Source organism: Suncus etruscus, chromosome 7, assembly GCF_024139225.1.
Source record: "Suncus etruscus isolate mSunEtr1 chromosome 7, mSunEtr1.pri.cur, whole genome shotgun sequence".
In the NCBI taxonomy this organism is placed as follows: Eukaryota; Metazoa; Chordata; class Mammalia; order Eulipotyphla; family Soricidae; genus Suncus; species Suncus etruscus.
This window is the reverse complement of record NC_064854.1, coordinates 64,410,804-64,431,167: the sequence shown is the minus strand read 5'-3', so window position 1 is coordinate 64,431,167 and position 20,364 is coordinate 64,410,804. Positions and strand designations below refer to the sequence as shown.

Below are 20,364 nucleotides of genomic sequence, written 5' to 3'. Positions count from 1 at the left end.
TCTTTAATCCATTTGAATTTTACTTTCGTACATGATGTTAACTGGAGGTAAGTTTAATTTTTTGCAAGTGGCTAGCCAGTTGTTCCAACACCACTTGTTGAAGAGGCTTTCTTTGCTCCATTTAGGATTTCTTGCTTCTTTATCAAAAATTAGGTGATTGTATGTCTGGGGAACATTTTCTGAGTATTCAAGCCTATTCCACTGATCTGAGGGCCTGTCCTTATTTCAATATCATGCTGTTTTGATAACTATTGCTTTGTAGTAAAGTTTAAAGTTGGGGAACGTAATTCCTCCCATATTCTTTTTCCCAATGATTGCTTTAGCTATTCTAGGGTGTTTATTGTTCCAAATGAATTTCAAAAGTGCCTGATCCACTTCTTTGAAGAATGTCATGGGTATCTTTAGAGGGATCGCATTAAATCAGTATAATGCCTAGGGGAGTATTGCCATTTTGATGATGTTAATCCTGCCAGGATTAACAGGGTATGTGTTTCCATTTCCACGTGTCCTCTCTTATTTCTTGGAGCAGGGTTTTATAGTTTTCTTTGTATAGGTCCTTCACATTTTTATTCAAGTTGATTCCAAGATATTTGAGTTTGTGTGGCACTATTGTGAATGGGGTTGTTTTCTTAATGTCCATTTCTTCCTTATTAATATTGGTGTATAGAAAGGCCATTGATTTTTGTGTATTAATTTTGTAGCCTGCCACCTTGCTATATGAGTCTATTGTTTCTAGAAGCATTTTGGTAGAGTCTTTAGGGTTTTCTAAGTAGAGTATCATGTCATCTGCAAACAGTGAGAGCTTGACTTCTTTCCTTTTTATCTGGATTCCTTTGATATCTTTTTCTTGCCTAATCGCTATAGTGAGTACATCCAGTGCTATGTTGAATAGGAGTGGTGAGAGAGGACAGTCTTGTCTTCTGCTAGAATTTAGAGGGAAGGCTTTTAGTTTTTCTCCATTGAGGATAATATTTGCCACTGGCTTGTGGTAGATGGCCTTAAGTATATTGAGAAAGGTTCCTTCCATTCCCATCTTGCTGAGAGTTTTGATCAAGAATGGATGTTGGACCTTATCAAATGCTTTCTCTGCATCTATTGATATGTTCATATGATTTTTATTTTTATTGTTGTTGATGCTGTGTATTATGTTGATAGATTTACGGATGTTAAACCATCCTTGCATTCCTGGGATGAAACCTACTTGATCGTAGTGGATAATCTTATTAATGAGGCATTGAATCCTATTTGCCAGGATTTTGTTGAGGATCTTTGCATCTGCATTCATCAGCGATATTGGTCTGTAATTTTCTTTTTTGGTCGCATCTCTGATTGGTTTAGGTATCAAGGTGATGTTGGCTTCATAAAAGCTATTTGGAACTGTTTCTGTTTGTTCAATTTCATGAAAGAGTCTTACCAGGATTGGTAGTAGCTCCTCTTGGAAAGTTTGAAAGAATTCATTAGTGAATCCATCTGGGCCTGGGCTGTTGTTTTTGGGCAGACATTTGATTACCGTTTTAATTTCATCAATGGTGATGCGGTGTTTAGATATGCTACATCCTCTTTTTTCAACCGTGGAAGATTATAAGAGTCCAAGAATTTATCTATCCATTTCTAACAGGTTCTGATTTTTAATGGCGTAGAGTTTCTCAAAGTAGTTTCTGATTACCCTTTGAATCTCTGTCATATCAGTAGTGATCTCTCCTTTTTTATTCCTAATACGAGTTATCAAGTTTCTCTCTCTCTTTCTTTGTTAGTTTTTCCAGTGGTCTATCAATCTTGTTTATTTTTTCAAAGAACCAACTTCTGCTTTCGTTAATCTTTCAGATTTTTTTTTTTTGGGTTTTCACTTCATTGATTTCTGCTCTCATCTTTGTTATTTACTTCTGTCTCCCTAGTTTTGGGTCCTTCTGTTGAGCACTTTCTAGTTCTATTAGCTGTGTCATTAAGTTACTCAGGTAAGCCCCTTCTTCCTTCCTGATGTGTGCTTGCAAACCTATACATTTTCCTCTCAGTACAGCTTTTGCTGTTTCCCATAAGTTCTGATAGTTTGTGTCTTTATTGTCATTGTTTCCAGGAACCTTTTGATTTTCTCTTTGATTTCATCTCGGACCCACTGCTTATTCAGTATGAGGCTGTTTAACTTCCAGGTGTTAAAATTTTTCTTCTGTGTCCCTATGGAATTCACAAATAATTTCAGAGCCTTGTGGTCAGTGAAGGTAGCCTGCAAAATTTCTATTCTCTTGATATTGATATTATGGAGGTATGTTTTATGTGCCAGCATGTAGTCTATCCTGGAGCATATCCCATGTACATTGAAGAAGAATGTGTATCCAGGTTTCTGGGGATGGAGTGTCCTATATATATATCCACTAGGCCTCTTTCTTCCATTTCTCTTTTCAGCTCTAGTATATTCTTGTTGGATTTCAGTCTGGTTGACCTATCCAGTGTTGACAAAGCCGTGTTGAAGTCCCCCAGAAGTATTGTATTGTTATTTATATTATTTTTCAGATTTGTCAACAATTGTATTAAATATTTTGCTGGCCCCTCATTCAGTGCATATATGTTTAGGAGAGTTATTTCTTCCTGCTCTAGATACCCCTTGATTAATATAAAATGTCCATCTTTGTCCCTTACAACCTTCCTGAGTATAAAGTTTGCATTATCTGATATTAGTATGGCCTCTCCAGCTTTTTTATGGGTGTTGTTTGCTTGGATAATTTTTCTCCAGCCTTTTATTTTGAGTCTATGTTTGTTCTGACTATTCAGGTGCTTTTCTTGTAGGCAGCAGAAGGTTGGATTGAGTTTTTTTGATTCATTTAGCCACTCTGTGTCTCTTAGCTGGTGTATTTAGTCCATTGATGTTGAGAGAAATAATTGTCCTGGGATTTAATGCCATCTTTATATCAAAATTTGGTGTGTCTTTTGGTTAGTCTTGTCTTAAATTAGGTCTTTCAGTTTTTCTCTTAAGACTGGTTTTGAGTCTGTAAAGTTTCTGAGCTGTTTTTTGTCTATGAAACCATGTATTCTTTCGTCAAACTGGAAAATGAGTTTTGCTGGGTACAGTATTCTAGGTGAAGCATTCATTTCATTCAGTCTTGTCAGAATGTTCCACCACTGCTTTTTGGCCTTGAGTGTTTCTGGTGACAGGTCTGCTGTAAATCTCAAGGATGCTCCCTTGAATGTAATTCCCCGTTTTGATCTTGCTGTTTTCAGAATTCTGTCTCTATCTGTGGGATTTGCCATTGTGACTAGGATGTGTCTTTGGGTATTTTTTCTGGGGTCTCTTTTGGTTGGTACTCTTCGAGCATGCAGGATTTGATCACATATATTCTTTAGCTCTGGAAGTTTCTCTTTAATGATGTTCTTGACCATTGATTCTTCCTGGAAATTTTCTTCCTGGGTCTCTGGGACTCCAATGATTCTTAAGTTGTTTCTGTTGAGCTTATCATAGACTTCTATTTTCATCTGTTTCCATTCTTTGACTAATTTTTCCACTGTCTGTTCATTTGCTTTTAGTTTTTTTCCAATCTCTCCCACTCTATGGAATTGTTATTTATCTCATCTTCCACAGCACCAAGTCTATTCTCAGCTTCTGATACCCTGTCCCAGAGCTTATCCATTTTGTCATTCACTTTATTTACTAAGTTTTTCAGGCCTGTTAGTTGACATGTTATTTCAGTTTGGAGTTTTGTGATTTCTGTCTTCATATTTTCTTGGTTCTTGTTAGTGTTCTGTTCAACTCTATCCATGGTTTCTTTGAGTTTTTTGAGAATCTTCCATATTGCTAGTCTAAAGTCCTTATCTGAGAGGTTGATTAGTTGGTTGGTCATTATCTGGTCATCAGAATTGTCATCTTCATTCTCTATGTCTGATGCTGGCCTGCGTTGTTTCCCCATTGTCACAATTGTATTGTGAGTTTTTCTACATGTTGTGGTGGTATTCATTGGCTAAATGATGTAGGCAGCCACTTTCTGGATGGGTCGACTTGCCTCCAAGGGAGGGAGTCCTCCGTGGATGAAGCCTCACACAGGATCTAATCTTAGGCCTGAGCACGCAGTAGAGAATGTCTGGAGAGAAATGCTGGGCTTCAGTGATCCAGCACAGTTCTTAGTGTGATTTTTTCTTCTTGTTGCAATGGTGTTCTTTTCTTAGAAAGAGCACATGGCCTTGTAGCGACGTGGAGCAGCCGTGCTCTTCTGGAGCCTCTTTTCCGCCCACTCCCAAGAGTTTCACGTGACAGTACACACACAGGCAGCACTCACAATTTTTCACAGTCTGGCATGTGTGAGATTTTATCAAATAACACCTAGTTGTAGATTCCTTTGTTGGCTGGAGATAAGTTACTTCACTCTAGTTCTGCTATAAAATGGGAACTCTTCATTATTTTAAGACGAAGAAAACACATGGCTTCTTTGATACTTCCAAGATCCAATGACAATTTTAATCTTTTATATCACTATCAATTTGCCTAATTGTACATATTTAATTATGTCTAAATTACTCACAGTCTTTACCATCTGTCCAAGTAGTGACAGCTGGGAAGTAGAGCGAATCTAACGGCGTTTAAATGCCAGCTTTTGGTTATTAACTTCCATACTTTTCTCCTACCTCCAGACTCCCAAACAAATAAACTAAATAGAGTATATATTGTGGCTTTACTAGAATTTCCTATTTAGCAGATAAAAGGGGATGGGGAAAGCTACCTCTACATAATGAAATGCACATTAAGAATTATACATATTAAGAAAATACTCGTAAAGAAATAAACAAAAGAAACATACATATGCCCTTTAGGTTTTTTGAAGTAGTCTGACGGGAAGGGATAAAAGCCAGAGCACAGCTTCAAACTGGATGTGGTCTTGTGGAGTCTGTACAATGGTTCGCAGAAATAAGGATCAGGCAATATCCTCGAGCTGAGAATCTCTCAAGAGTCCACAGTGAAGGGAGGTGAGAGAGAAGGTGCCACATAGAGCAATCAGCATGAGCATTGGCAACACCTTCTACCCTGGGTGAGGCCAGGTAGGCTGGGAGGATGTCCTTTCACTTTGGGACCCAGCTGGCAGCTGGCTGAGGTAGGGGGAAGGTTCTGATTCCCGAGGAGTTAAGAACTGAGAGTAAAAATGGTTTAATAGGGTAAAAATGGTTTAATAGGGAGAAATAACAGATCAGGGGTGAGGAGAGTATAGAAAAGGATTTGTAAAGTAGTAGCTTTAGAGGGGGAAATGGAAGAATTATATATAACAGGGATGATATACAACACAGACACATTATTTACAATACAGATTACACAGACAAAAAAGTGTCCACCATATATACACTCACAAATATACATATAGACAGACATTAAAGACTGATTCATAGGTTGCAATTGAAAAATCTGACCTAGGTAGAGTTGGTCAGAGCACTTAAAATATATGAGGCTGGCAAATCAGGGGAAAAAGTTTTCTTTGTTGGTCTTTTAATTCTCTTTTTTTTTCTTTTAATGCTCTTATTTGCAGTGGCAATACTCTTGCTGCAATCAGTAGTCAATCATAGAAAATTATATGAATATTAATTGTATGTAAAGTATTATTTGTCATTTTCCATTCTATTACCTACAAGTGTGCTATATTTTATTATTGATTGGAAAGATGTGCTATTTACAAAAATTTAGCTTTTGTTTGCTTAGTATTATACCTGTGACACTCTTTTATGATGGGGTTTTAGGTTTATGTCTAGCTGTCTTTTTTGGCGTTTGTATAAAGTTATGACTTTTTTTTATCACTCTGTAATAGTTCAGTATTCTCTGAACTATTGTTGAATTGTTGAATGTAAGCAGTAGGAAATTTAGCAGTTTTATAATCCTTATATTCCTAGAAAAAATATATATGTATATACATATACATATCCCAAGTTATTTGTTATTATGGAAGAGTTTATCTCTGTTAGGTAATGACTATTTTGTTCTTGAATGAAAACGTATTCAAAGTCAACTGAAGCCAGTAATATTTTCCCTAACAATTTATGCCTCTTAGTTATAAGGCCATTAAAAGATAAAACTAAATAAATATACTTCATAATGCTTTAAAATACATGAGAAGGAAACTTTGAATTAGTTTAAATTTTCTATTTTCATAGTTTTTATGACTCATATTTTTATTATTTCCCTTTATAATTGTGTACAACATTAGCTAAATCAGATTTAACATTTCCATCAATTTCTAAAAATATCTTACTTGCTTTTGCCTCCAGTGGATTAATATATAACTTCTCTCTATTTTTAAATCACACTTCAAGAAAATTTTTAATACCATTTTTTAAATTTTGGATAACAGTTTGAAAGTTTAGTTTTTCCACATCATTTTTTTCTATAATTAGAAGCATAAAAAATATGTATCTGTATGTCCTAGTTTGACCAGTAAACCACAACTAATGCTAAACCACAGCTCATTTTCTTTTCACAAAGAAATTTTTAAATCCTGTTGGTACATTTTTCTGATCTTTTAGAGCCACAGTTAAATGCCAAATTTAAAATCATGCTTAAGGCTTGTTAAATGTTTAGTGTAACAGTATTTTAAACAGCGGTTTACACATGTTGCTTGCAAAAATTTGGGGCCAAGTGATCATCACATGTTAATAAACTGTTGGTATGAGTCATATGAGTTTTTATTAAATTATTCATTAAATTGTGTGAACAAAGTATTCTAGGTGAGGAATTTAAGTGATCAGATCTCAAGCAATAGGAATGTAAGCAGGAGAGTAGACATTTTAAATATTGTCAGTAGAGGGTTGCTGTTTGAGACAGAGGCTGAGAGACTCAGCTTTGTGTTTAAGATGTCTTGGTGGTGATACCATGAACTGGGAAAGCACATAGGAGATTGTTGGCTTTATTTTTGAACCAAAGGGAAGTCAGTAAGTATTATCTACACTTGATTGTGCTGAATTTAAGATGCCTATGAGACTGAGAAGATATTGCTCTTGATTGCATTAGAGAAATATGAATTTGTGGAGATCAGTAAGACAAGAAATAAATATATCAGAGTCCTAGTAATAAAATCTATTGTATTTTCTTTCTCTTTCAAAAACTGTAGTTTTGGGGTCAGAGTGAAATCATAGCAATAGGTTATTTGCCTTGCATGTGGCTGACCCAGGACGGACCTGGGTTCAATCTTTGGCATCCCATATGCTCTCCTAAGCTAGGAGCGATTTCTGAGTGCATAGCCAGCAATAACCCCGCGCGTCACCGGGTGTGGCCCCCAAACCTGAAAATAAAATAAAAAAAAACTTGTTTAGTTTTAAAAATTATCTTAACTGGAAATTTTTGTTTGTGCTTTTTCAATATAGACTTATGTTGCCAATATCCTGATTGCAGTCAACCCTTACTTTGACATACCTAAAATCTATACTTCAGACACAATAAAGTCCTATCAAGGAAAATCTCTTGGGACAATGCCACCTCATGTTTTTGCAATTGGTAAGCAATTTAACTTTGTTTTCCTTAATTTGTACATATTAAAATTTGTTCTTTTGGCTTAATAAAATATACCATGAGTTCAATATATATTCTGGAGGGGCAATATCAATTTTAAATATATCACTGTTGTTATATCTTATATCTTATAGGGTAGAAAAGACATCTGATGGAGTAGTTTATATGTCAGTATCTTTCTTAAATGCTTGTATCCTTTAATATATGTTTACTCAATTCAGGTACATATGTTTAGACTTTAGTATTTCTAGACTCCTCATTCCCATCAGCTCACTTAAAAAGTATATTTCTGCATTGCTTTAAGACCAAGACTTTCCAGTATTTTCTTAGCCAGAGCCTCTTGCCTAAGCAGGTTATTTGAGTTTGATAAGAGCTACTAAGAGCTGACTTTTTTCCATGCTTGATCTTACATTAGGGCCTAACATATTTAAAGAGACATTGATGTAAGAAAATAGTCAACACTTTTTATTTTTTTCAACACTTAATGGATCAGAGAAAAGTTACTTGCTACACACACACACACACACACACACACACACACACACACACACACACACACACACACACACACCCTACCCTATCACCTGTGATTATGTGTCATTTTCATATAGCCAACTCTTTAGAACCACCATTACTGGAAGTTAAGTGGTGACATGTTTTAGTGCTGCTGTCTAGTGTAACTATTTTCTCTTTGGGTTTTCTCTTCATGTCTGTGTTTTGGCCTACAGAAACTTCACCTTCAGAATTGACTTGTGTGTGTAATATTTACTGCTAAGTCCAGTGCCACAGCAGATTGACTGTGGGTTCTAAGATGCCTATTGGGTACAGGCCTGTTTTCTATCAACTATAAATAAAGTTCAAAATCTCTCAAGTCTAAATCTAAGCAATTTTATTACTAAAGAGAGGCTGCATACTTAAAATGTAAAAAGGCCTTCTTATAAGTTGCTTATTACTGTTAAAAAAGTATTGACAAAATTTCACAAATGTGGGTGAAACAGATTGTTGATAAATTGGTCAAAAGAATGGCTATATACTTTTCATATTTTTCATTTAGTCCTGATGAATAAAAGTCAAATTTGTAAAGTCTTCTTCTGTATAGTTTGTTTTGTAGCACATGCCTAAGGTAAATGACATCTTAGGATTAAATTGTCAGGACCTAATTTTATATGAAAATTATTTGAGTTAAAAACCACTTTAATAGATTTAAATTTTTGTTGCAAAATTTTTAAACAGTTAGTTTATTACTTCTTGCTTTACTCTGATGACTTCATTAGTTGTAGAAGGCATTTTAAAAATCCTTTAAGATTTTCTTTAGTACTAGGAAGAACAGAGCCACCATTCCTAATATGAAGATATTCTAGTTTATTCTTTTTTTATTTGTTTTTGTTTTGTTGTTGTTTTTGGGCCACACCTGGCAGTATTCAGGGGTTATTCCTGGCTCTGTGCTCAGAGATAGTTCCTGGCAGGCTAGGGGTGACCATTTTGGATGCCAGGAACTAAACCTGGTTCTGTCCAGGGTCGGCTGCTTACAAGACAAATGCCCTGCTGCTGTGCTATTACTCCAGCTCCAATATTCTATTATATCCTATACAAAAAGCAAGAGTTGTTTGTTTGTATTTCATATTACTTAGCTGTTAGAATATTTTTAAGGGTGATGCTGTTAAGGGCACTTTAAATTTGTGTGTAATACATTTTATTAATATGTTATTTTGATCCTAGCTGATAAGGCTTTTCGAGATATGAAGGTGCTCAAGATGAGTCAGTCTATCATTGTATCTGGAGAATCAGGAGCTGGAAAAACAGAAAATACAAAATTTGTTCTCAGGTAAGGAGTATAATCCTTAGCTAACCTGAAATTACTTGAGCAGGTTGCTTTTTATAAATGTTTCAGTAAAAATTTTGAACCCATGCATTTTGAAAAATTTTATTCAAAATTTTTGTTTTTGTCCTATATATTACATTGTAATTATCACCTATAATCTATTAAATTAAAAGTAAGCATACTAAAAAGTGATTCTTTTAATAAAAGTGATGTTGAATTACTTCTACTAAATTGATGCTAATCGTAAGAAGTTGTTTTTCTGTGAAGAAGTGAGTAATTGATAGCAAACATATTGTTAAAACATTATTTAAGTTTCTTCCTTTGCAGTTAGCTTCAGTGTTTTACCACCTTTGTGAGAATCTTCCTAAAGAGTGAGAACTTAAATATCCAAATGTTTCTGAATATAGTCTCTATTTCTGTAGATCTTGATTTTATGTTAGTTCTGTGCAAATCAATGAACAAATAATTATGGAGACTAAATGTGCTCATATTGTAAAATAAGAATGTTTAAACTTAAAATAGACCATTTAATCTTAGTTATTAGTGTTAACTATTTTCACATGGTAGAACCAGTCTCTAGATTTTTTAATCTTGCAAAATTTAAACTGTATCCATTAAATAGCTTACCATCACCCCTTATTCTCAATCCCTGACAACACCTATTCTGTACTTTCTGCTTCTCTAAATACCTTATTTATTGGTAATACATTATTTGTCTTCCTTAAACTGGCTTATTTCTTGGTATATTATATTATAATATATTTATATTATAATATTTTCAAGTTTTTATTTTTGTAATAATAAAGAATTTTCTTTTTAAGTTTCCATTACATATATATATCACTTTTTTTTCCTATCAGTTTTGGGAAACACTTTGTGGTGTTCAGGGATCACTCCTAGTGGTACTCAAGGGACCATCTGGAGTGCCAGGAATTGAACCCGGGTTGGCTACAATCAAGGCAAGCACCCTAACTGTTTTCTACCACTCCAGCCTACATTTTTAAAAATAGGAGCCACATCCTAGAGGGAGGGTGGCATTTCTATCAATGTTCTGTTCAGTGCTATGACCCTGATTGTTATGTGCTTAGACTAGCAATGTGGTGCCTGAACTCAGATCATGGCCTGGAGCCCTGGCAATTAGGTACTTGGTCTGGTAGTGTGTTGCCCGAATCCACTAAATCCGGCCCCGGGTCCATCAGATCAGTGTCTGGTGGTGATGGGTGCATAAAGGTGTGGTGTTGGGGACTGACCTCAGCTCCTTGTATGTTGCATTAGAATTATATATATCCCAGTCATACCATGTTTTATTTACCCATCTATCCATCAGTGGGCACTTTTTTGGTTATTGTGAATAATATATAGACTTGCTATGAAGAAAGAGGTACATATATTTCTCTGAAATTTGAACAAGTTGCCTTTGGATACATTCACATATTAATATATTGCTTTAAAGATTGGGCTTGATCTCTACATAAAAACATATTTTATGTATGAAGCTAAGTCTCATTTCAGAAAGCAGTTCTAAAGTGGTTCTCATGAATAAAGTGGAGAAGGCTAATGCTAATTTGTTGAAGGAGTCTAGGAATGCTTCTCAGAATTCAACTATTGTATTCTATTCTCAACAGTCCTGTTGAAAGTGTGGTTGAAACATATTTTGCCTTACATATGACAATTAATCTTATTTCAATCTTAAGACTTTCTTTCTATCCCCTTTTCTGCCATCAAATTAAATCTACACTAATAGATGCACAGTATTTTATTTATTTACTCATTTTAATTAAAAAATAAAATGGCCATGAATTACAAAGTTAAGAAGTTATTTATGATTGAGTTTAGGTATACAAATGTTAAGAAGTTATTTATGATTGAGTTTAGGTATACAAATGTTTCAACACCAACTCATTCTCCAGTGTTTGGTGTCAACTTCCCTTTTCCTCCCACTCCCCAGATTTCCTCTGTTGCAGGCACTTTTTTCTTTTGGACTCTGTGTTTTAGATTAGAATACTGTTACTCATAGGGTTTGGTTTCATGCATATCATGTTACCTCCTTTCAGTACCCAGTCCTTTTCCAGAGTGACTACTCTCCCTAATCATTGTCTAGTGGCCCCTTTCTGACCTATACATCCCTAACCCCACATTGGAAAGATTTCTACTAAGTATCAGTTCTTTTGATCTTCATTTCTATTGTCTCTAGTCATTACTTATTTCCCTAATATATTTCTTTATCCCACACATATTGTGTCCCTTGTTTTCATTTCACTCAGCAAATTGCTCTTCAGATCTTTCCACATAGCAGGAAATTATCTTTACTTTTTCTTTCTGTTGATTAGTATTCCATTGTGTATTGTGTTGTAACTTCTTTATATAGTCATTTATTTTAGACACTTGTTTCCAGATTTTAGTTATTGTAAAAAGCACTACCATGAACATAGGAATGAAGATATCTTTTCTGCATTATGTTCTTGGGCTCTTGGTGTATACTCCCAGGAATTAGATTGTTGGGTCATATAAAAGCATAATCCCTAGTTGCAGTTTTTTAAGGAATGTCTGTATTATGTCTGTATTATCATCCAAAAGGTTGACATTCGCTCAAGCAGTGAATGAATGGCCCACATCTACACCAATATCTGTTGTTGTTGGTTTTTTTGTTTGATGAGAAACACAGCATTTTAAATATACAAGGAATCATAGTACTTATTACAGATCTTTCAATCTGTACAGCTATGGACCAACAGTGAAACACTACTGCTGCGACCAGAGAATTTTAAATTTTTGTTCCACTGTTCTTAGTGGAATATTATGGGTCACTTAGGTCATTTTTTTTTTTTTTGTGGTTTTTGGGTCTCACCCGGCAGTGCTCAGGGGTTATTCCTGGCTCCAGGCTCAGAAATTGCTCCTGGCAGGCACGGGGGACCATATGGGACGCTGGGATTCGAACCAATGACCTCCTGCATGAAAGGCAAACACCTTACCTCCATGCTATCTCTCCGGCCCCGGGTCACTTAGGTCATTTTTAAGAAAAATAAAAAATATATTTTGGCCACCACCTGGTTGTGCTCAGTGGTCACTCCTGGCAGATCTTAGTGGGACCATATGCTTTGCTGGGGATTGAACCTGGGTCGACTATCTGCAAAGCAAGCACCTTACCCACTGTACTATCTATTTGGCCCAGAGAGATACCTTTAAAATTTTGTTGTTATACAAATGTCAGTTATTTGTGCCTAACCAAATTAAGAATTCATTTTTTGACTGTTATTTAGCAGTTCTGATTAATGCTTTATAATTAGTTGTGAAATTCTCAGTGGCTTAATGCCATATTCCTTCTTTCTTGAATGCAAGTGTTAATTGGTGAGTTTGTGATTTCTATATCCTTTGGAAAATAAACAAGTAATTAAATGGTAAACTCAGAATGGAAAACATATTGTGAGCTAAACATAGCTTTTTCATTTGACATGTACTGAACAACTAGTTGTCTCATCTCCTGTAATACTCTAACTAATATTAAACTCCATGGGGGTTTGGGGTGATACCATTTTTCCTTTAGCTTTACAAATTACATTAATATACTGTCACTTAAGAATTTAGAATCTGTTATAGAAGTTGAATATTTCTGTATAAAATGTAGGGAATATTTAAAAGTAAATAGTTGCTTAAAATCAAAATATTCTTTTTATTTCGTTTTTGGGCCACATCTGGCTATGCTCAGGGGCCACTCCTGACTATGTGCTCAGAAATTGCTCCTGGCCTGGGGATCACATGGGAGGCCCGGGGATTGAACCCTGGTCTGTCCTAGGCTAGCGTGCGCAAGGCAGACCTTATGCCTTGTGCCACCTCTCTGGCCCCCAAATCAGAATATTCTTAATAATAATTTTTAATTTATTTAAAATTATTATTAATATTAAAACTTAATATTTTAATAACATTATTTAATATGTTTAATAATTTTTATTCAGGGGCAGAAACAATAGTACAGTTAGTAAAGACTCTTGCCTTGTAACTGAATCAGTTTCAATTCTGGCACCATATGTATTTCCATGAGCCCACTAGAAGTGATCCCAGGCTGAATCAGGAATAAGTTCTGAGCACAGTCGGGTGTGGCCCAAACACCAAGAAATGTAATTCTGATTTATATGTAAAATGCAATTCATATAGAATTTTAAGTATCTGATATATTAATATTATAAAAATAATACATGTAATATTGTTATCTAAAAGTCTTATTCTAATATTTAAACAGATATCTGACTGAATCTTATGGATCAGGCCAAGATATTGATGACAGAATTGTTGAAGGTATTGTTAATTTTAAAAATTCATATTTTTTCACTTGTTTGATATATAAAGATATTAGCTTAGGGGAATCCTCTTAGTGGCCTGGAATGTTCTCACAGAGGTATAGAAGTTTCTTCGATGTCCTACAAATTGTTGCTCAGATATCACCTGCTTGTTTATTTAATAACTATAGTCTCCATAGTTATGTGGTATAAATGAAAGAGATAAGGAAAACCCCATCGCTTTGTTTGTCATGCTTTTTCTAAAGAAGGAGGTAGGGAGAGGTTATTTGGAATGGTCATGCCTTTTTATAAATGACTTTATTGACCATTATTACATAGTTGCTCATAATAAATTTGTTTACAAGTGACAATAAAATTCTTTCAAAAGAGAAAAAAAGAAAAAAGATAAAGAAGTACAACAACAAGAAAATTTGTGAAAATAATTGTATCTCACTATGAGGTCATTGTCAGAAGGTTGACTAAACTCTTGTAGCTAGTTGGTCTATTACATATTTTGTTACTGAACATGAAGTGGCATTGAATCAGTTTGACATCTAAATTGGGATGACATCTATATACTGGGATGAAGATATTGAAAAATTGAAGTTGTTGCACAACCCCATGTGCAGCTGTGCAGTCCGGAATTCCAAACTCTATGGTGGATATTTCAGTATTTGTGGGGGTGTAGTTTCTGCTGCCACGCCTTCCTGAATATGAAAAGACAGGGAAAGATGCCTGTAGTCACTCCACAAAAGTCCTGGTGATGTCACCCCAAATACTGACATACCTAGAGTTTGGGGCTGCTTGGCATCTCTGCAGATCCATAGTTGAGAGGTGAAGCTGGGCCATTGGTGAGTGATGGTTGTGGGTGCTGATATGGATATGATTTGTAGGGGAACTTATAATAACAAAAGAAATAAACACGAATAGACTTTTAGTAAGAAAGGTTCCATATCCATTTTGAGATATTTTGGTAATATCCTAAACTACAGCAAGAACTAGTACATTGGGGCAGGAGGTAGTAGAGCACATGACACTCATGAGTCAGCATCATCATCTGGTGCCCCCTGAGCATGACCCAGACCCACCACCATAAAAAAAAACAAAACTAGTTGATCAGTGAGAGAATATGGAAGACCGTTACTGAGATCCTCCTTTTCACCAGTGACAAATCCTGTAGTCTTCAGAAATCAGGTCCTGCCTGAAAGATGGTGTGGATGTGACAGCAATTTCTTAGTCATAAAATACCTTATTTTGGGGGCATGATCTTTTAAAGGGTTTAGGGCCAGTTAGCTTTCTATTATGGATAAAATAAGAAAAATGGATTTTAAAAAAAATTGTTTTTGGGGGAGCCACACCTGGCGGTGCTAAGGGGTTACTCCTAGCTGTCTGCTCAGAAATAGCTCCTGGCAGGCACGGGGGACCATCTGGGACACCAGGATTCGAACCAACCACCTTTGGTCCTGAATTGGCTGCTTGCAAAGCAAATGCTTCTGTGCTATCTCTCCGGGCCCGAAAAATGGATTTTTAAAAGCCTTAAAGAATACGTTGTAAACATTGTAACATGGTTAAGCAGGTTTTGAGGCTGTGGATGAAATTGTAAATGAAATTAACATGCTGGTTTGCATCTCTTTGAGACTATGTAGGTAGAATAATAGTATCTAATAATCCTTTTCTAGTCATGTGTAATGTATGATTGTAAAAGAATAATTCCATGTCTATATTTGTTCATTGGTATTCATTTTTATATTTTGCTGGTTGTAGAGCATCCAGCTCAGCGATGTACTAGAGCAGTACACGTAATGCCATAATTTGCTTTGACACTTGACTTTATCCTCAGCTTATAGGAATTTGATATGATTTAAAATTCTTTTTTGTGAATAGCATAATACTTTATTAGAAAAAACATGAAAGATTTAGCATGTTAAATCTTTTGACATCCAATACTATATACATATAATTTTGTAGTGAGAAATTAGACATATATTCTCTTAAGAACTTAAAATATGCAATACTGTATTATGAGACATAGATATCCATTTGGCGCCTATTATAATTCATTATATATATATATTTCTTTTTTTTGTTTTTTTTTGGGGGGGGCCACACCCGGTAACGCTCAAGGGTTACTCCTGGCTATGCGCTCAGAAGTTGCTCCTGGCTTGGGGGTACCATATGGGACACAGGGGGATCGAACCGCGGTCTGTCCTGCGCTAGCGCTTGCAAGGCAGACACCTTACCTCTAGCGCCACCTTCCTGGTCCCATTATTTATATTTTAATGACAATACTATGTCATTAAACATTTAAACGGACTAGTTTAAAAGTATGTAATTATATTTGTCTGTGTATTTTCAAAACTCATGTTCTGAAACTCTCTTAGATAATTCTGTATGCCCATTATTTTTAGCTTGTATTGGATACACATATGAAAATATGTATGTTAATTAAGAGATTATGTGATATATAAGATATTTCAGGAAAATAAGTCAGCAGTTAACTTTATTGCCTATATTTTGTATTAGGAGGTTTGTGTATCTTGTATCATAATCGTCTTTTAATAATAATAGACATGCTTCTGAGATCTTAAAATTTTTAGGCAGTCATTTTTAAAAGTTGAGTTATACATTTGTAATTTAGAGACATTTAAAATTATTCTATTGAAACATTTATACCATCTTTATATATATGTTTAATAAGTGTTTTTAAATCTGCACATGTTAGGATCTGAATATAGTGGACCTGAATTTATAAGTATTTGTACATAGATTTTTGCAGGATTTGGCCTAATATAGAATTCGCTATTTTAAACTTTGAGAACTTTTTCTACCCATCCATATTTATTAACAAATGAAAACATGGTATGTATTATGTTATAAATATTATTTATGTCAATTTTTTCAATATTCTTATTTATTTCTAATAGCTAACCCACTCTTAGAAGCCTTTGGAAATGCAAAAACTGTTCGTAACAATAATAGCAGTCGATTTGGAAAATTTGTCGAAATACATTTTAATGAAAAGGTAGGTGAGATTAGTTTGGGGATAAAATTCGGGAGTATTTTTGAAAAGTACATGTCCTTTTATAGAATTGATACTGTATTTTATTAAATTTCTGGTATATCTATTAACTTTCTACCATTTTAGGTAATTGGGAAAATATTTATCGTTACAGTGACATCAAAAATACTCTGTTTTGGGGGCACATCCAGAAATGCTAAGGAGTTACTCCTGTCTCTACACTGGGGAATTATTCTTGGTGGGTTAAGGGATGGGATGCCAGGGATTGAATCTAGGACAGCCACATGTAAGACAGATGCCTTACCACTATATTAACTCTCTGGTCTCAAACCTCAAAATACTCTTAGATTTCTCATTTTTTTTTAAATTTCTTTATTTAAGCACCATGATTACAAAAATGTTCATAGGTAGGTTTCAGTCATTGAATGTACACCATCCTTCACCAGTACAACCTTTCTGCCACCAATGGTCCCCATTTCCTACCCCAATCTCACCTCCTCCTGCCTCTCTTTGGGACAGGCATTCCATCTCTATCATTGTTATGGTAGTTGTCAGTGCAGTTGGTGCTCTAATTGTGCTCAACACTCTTTGTGGTATTAAGCTTCCTTTAATAAATAGTTTTTCCCCTTTCTTTGATAAATATTGCATCCTCTTAAATAAGTATTTTTAATGATAACTATTTTTGTTATTATACTAGAAGACTTTACATGTATCATTGTACTTTATTTATGGTACTGGGAATCAAGCCCTGAACATCATACATTTTAGTTAAGACTATCATTGAACTATACCCCAAATTCCAGCAATAATATAACCCAAATATAACATCATTTTCTTTTTGTTTTGTTTTCTAGAGTTCAGTTGTCGGAGGATTTGTATCCCATTATCTTCTAGAGAAATCTAGAATCTGTGTTCAAGGCAAAGAGGAAAGGAATTATCACATATTTTATAGATTGTGTGCTGGTGCTTCTGAAGATATTAGGGAAAAACTTCATTTGAGCTCTCCGGATAATTTTCGGGTAGGTAAATACAAGAGTGAATATAAATACCATTATTCCTGAGGTATTTTGTGTTTATTTTGAGCTAAATAGAAGATTTGTGGTATCTAAAATAAGTTCTATTTTGGAGACAATGAATCATTCTAGTGAGACTGTTTGAAGGACAGTTTAAGTGTAATAACCTGAGATAGGTATGGAAGATATTTACTTTTTTGGTGGTATTTATTCTGAAAATATTATTAAAAATTGAGGTCAGAGTGATAGCACAGTGGTAATGCATTTGCCTTGCATGTGTCTGACCCAGGACAAACTGGGTTTTGATTTCTGGCATCCCATATGGTCCCCTCAGCCTGCCACAGGCAATTTCTGAGTAAAGAGCCAGTAGTAACCTCTGAGCACTCCTGGGTATGGCCCCAAAACAAAACAAAAATTTTCATGATTTAACAAGTTATTCATAGTTAAGTTTTGGACATATAGTGTGCCAGCACTGATCCCACCATCAGTGTCAATTTCCGTCCACCAAAGTTCCCAGGTTCTAAACTATAACCATCCTCTTTTACATACCTACCCCTGCCTGCCATCTTGCCTGACACCATTTTTAAGTTTGGTTGTTAAAGTTTGAATCCCATGATTTCAGTGTAGATGACTCTGTGGTTTGGATATTTAGCTCTGCCATTCTTTAACACTATCCATGTACTTGAATCCCCTTGACCCCTGCCTTCACCCATTTTTCATTTGTCTTTCTACCCTTTTCCTTCTAGTATATTTCTTTCCTTTTCCTTCCTATACTCCGGGTGATCTTGTCATTACCTTTTATTTACTTGCTCCAGTTTTTATTACAGCATTGTGATTAAACAAGTTCATAGTACAGTCATTTCAGGCATTAAATATTCAAACATCAGTCATACTACCAGTATGTCCACCCTTTCACTAGTGACTCCAATGTCATACCCACTATTATAGTCTGCCTCCACGCAGGCACAAAAATTTTACTTCGTATTTCTTGTTAAAAACATGAAGACTGGGGCTGAGTGATAACTCAGTGGTAGGGCGTTTGTCTTCCGTGCAGCTAATTTAGGATGGACCTGGGTTCAATCCCTTGTGCCCCATATGGTACCCTGAGCCAGGAGCGATTATATACATAAATATAGTTAAGAGTAAATACTACTTAACAATGAGCAGTTGATCGTGTTTAGCATGATCATATAATGTCTAAAATATGTTTGAGGGTCAAAACTTTGGATGTGAAGTAAGATGAGCATATGGAGTTTGTTTCCAAGGGAAGAGATAGCATACTTCACAAATCCTCAGAAAATAGCAACTGTATGCAGGATATGTGGGAGTCTTGGTTGGGACCAGGTGTGTGCTTTGGATAAAGTTTTCCAGGAACTGTGATAGTCTTCTTTGCTAGGAGTCTTGCATTTGGAAATTGCATTATACGTACAATCTTTAATTATTGCTCTCTGTATGTATGATTTTGCTCTTTCTTCTCTTTGATACTTCAAGCAGTGGCTTTTAATGTGTATTTGGAAATTTAAAACTTAAAAGTATTTCAAATGCTTTATAAACTCAATTTATTTAAAAAAATTCTGAAATACTTAACTTTATTCACAACTCTCCAAATACCATTTAAAGTGAATTTATGTTTATGAAAGGAAAGAGGCATGTTTCTAAATCATGTTAAGAAAGCAATATAAGATACTCTGAGTAATATAAAATTTTGTAATGTGGCTTTTTCAACAGTGAGTTTATGAAAAAGTGATGTAGTCATCTTAATATACCATCTATTATATAGAATATATATTGACTATAGAATAATCTCACTCATCTCTTAGATATAAGGTAAATAAAAGACGGTGTGGGGATGATATCCAGAGATAATAGAGATGAGGATTAGGATTAGGAGGACCATGGTAGGAAGCTTGCCACAAAGAATAGACAGTACAGTTAGGGTGGAGAGGGTCTACTGTGAAAGGGACATACATGGTACCCCTTCAGTGCAAACTGCAGTGTCAAAAAAGAAAAGGAAAGAGAGAGAGAGAGAAGAAAGAGACAGAGAGAGAGAAAGAGACAGATAGAGAGAAAAAGAGAGAGAGAGAGAGAGAGAGAGAGAGAGAGAGAGAGAGAGAGAGAGAGAGAGAGAGAGAGAGAGAGAGAGAGAGAGAGAGAGAGCGCTTGCCCCAGAAGCCAGTGGGGAGATTGGGTGAAGGGAAGAGGTTATCAGGAAGGGAAATGTGCACCGGTGATGGTTGTTGTACATCATGAGTGTAACTCAATCATGAACAACTTTATCTTTTTCTATGGAAAAATATTGTCGTATAAACAACCTTGTAACCATGGTGTTTAAATAAAAAAAATAAAGCTAAAAGGATTTCAGGTTAAAAAAGTAGATTAATTATTATGCATACTCCCTGAATTTGACACTGTGCTAGGCAAGGAAACAAAGGGGAAAGGAAATGATAATGCAGGAGGGAATAAAATTAAGTAACCCAGATTGCAGTTTAGCTAGAGATGACTCATTTACTCAAGAACATGTATCTGGAGTTCAAGAGAAAAATATACACCATTTTTCCTTGGAGACTTGGGAGCATAGGATATTGTGTGTGTAATGATGTAAGCTTTTTTTTTTTTTTTTAAGCACAGTGTCTTAATCATAAGAGGACATGCATACTGAAAGTTTTTATTAGCTCAGAGTGTTTCCTGCCTTTGTAATTTGGGGACATGCTTTCTCTCTTCCAAGGTTTTACTGGTGAGAGGGATCATGAAACAGTATGTCTGTAGGT

General features: G+C 35.2%; 1 protein-coding gene across 2 annotated transcripts in view; it reads left to right on the top strand.

Annotated features, from left to right (window-relative positions):
• Nucleotides 1–20,364, top strand: part of MYO6 (myosin VI) — a 205,469-nt gene that overhangs the window by 70,352 nt on the left and 114,753 nt on the right. For both annotated transcript variants that reach the window (XM_049776811.1, XM_049776810.1), the window contains exons 5-9: nucleotides 7,324–7,453; nucleotides 9,188–9,293; nucleotides 13,528–13,583; nucleotides 16,489–16,586; nucleotides 17,438–17,602. In XM_049776811.1, the coding sequence (XP_049632768.1) occupies nucleotides 7,324–7,453; nucleotides 9,188–9,293; nucleotides 13,528–13,583; nucleotides 16,489–16,586; nucleotides 17,438–17,602 (555 nt within the window). The remainder of the gene's footprint in view (nucleotides 1–7,323; nucleotides 7,454–9,187; nucleotides 9,294–13,527; nucleotides 13,584–16,488; nucleotides 16,587–17,437; nucleotides 17,603–20,364) is intronic.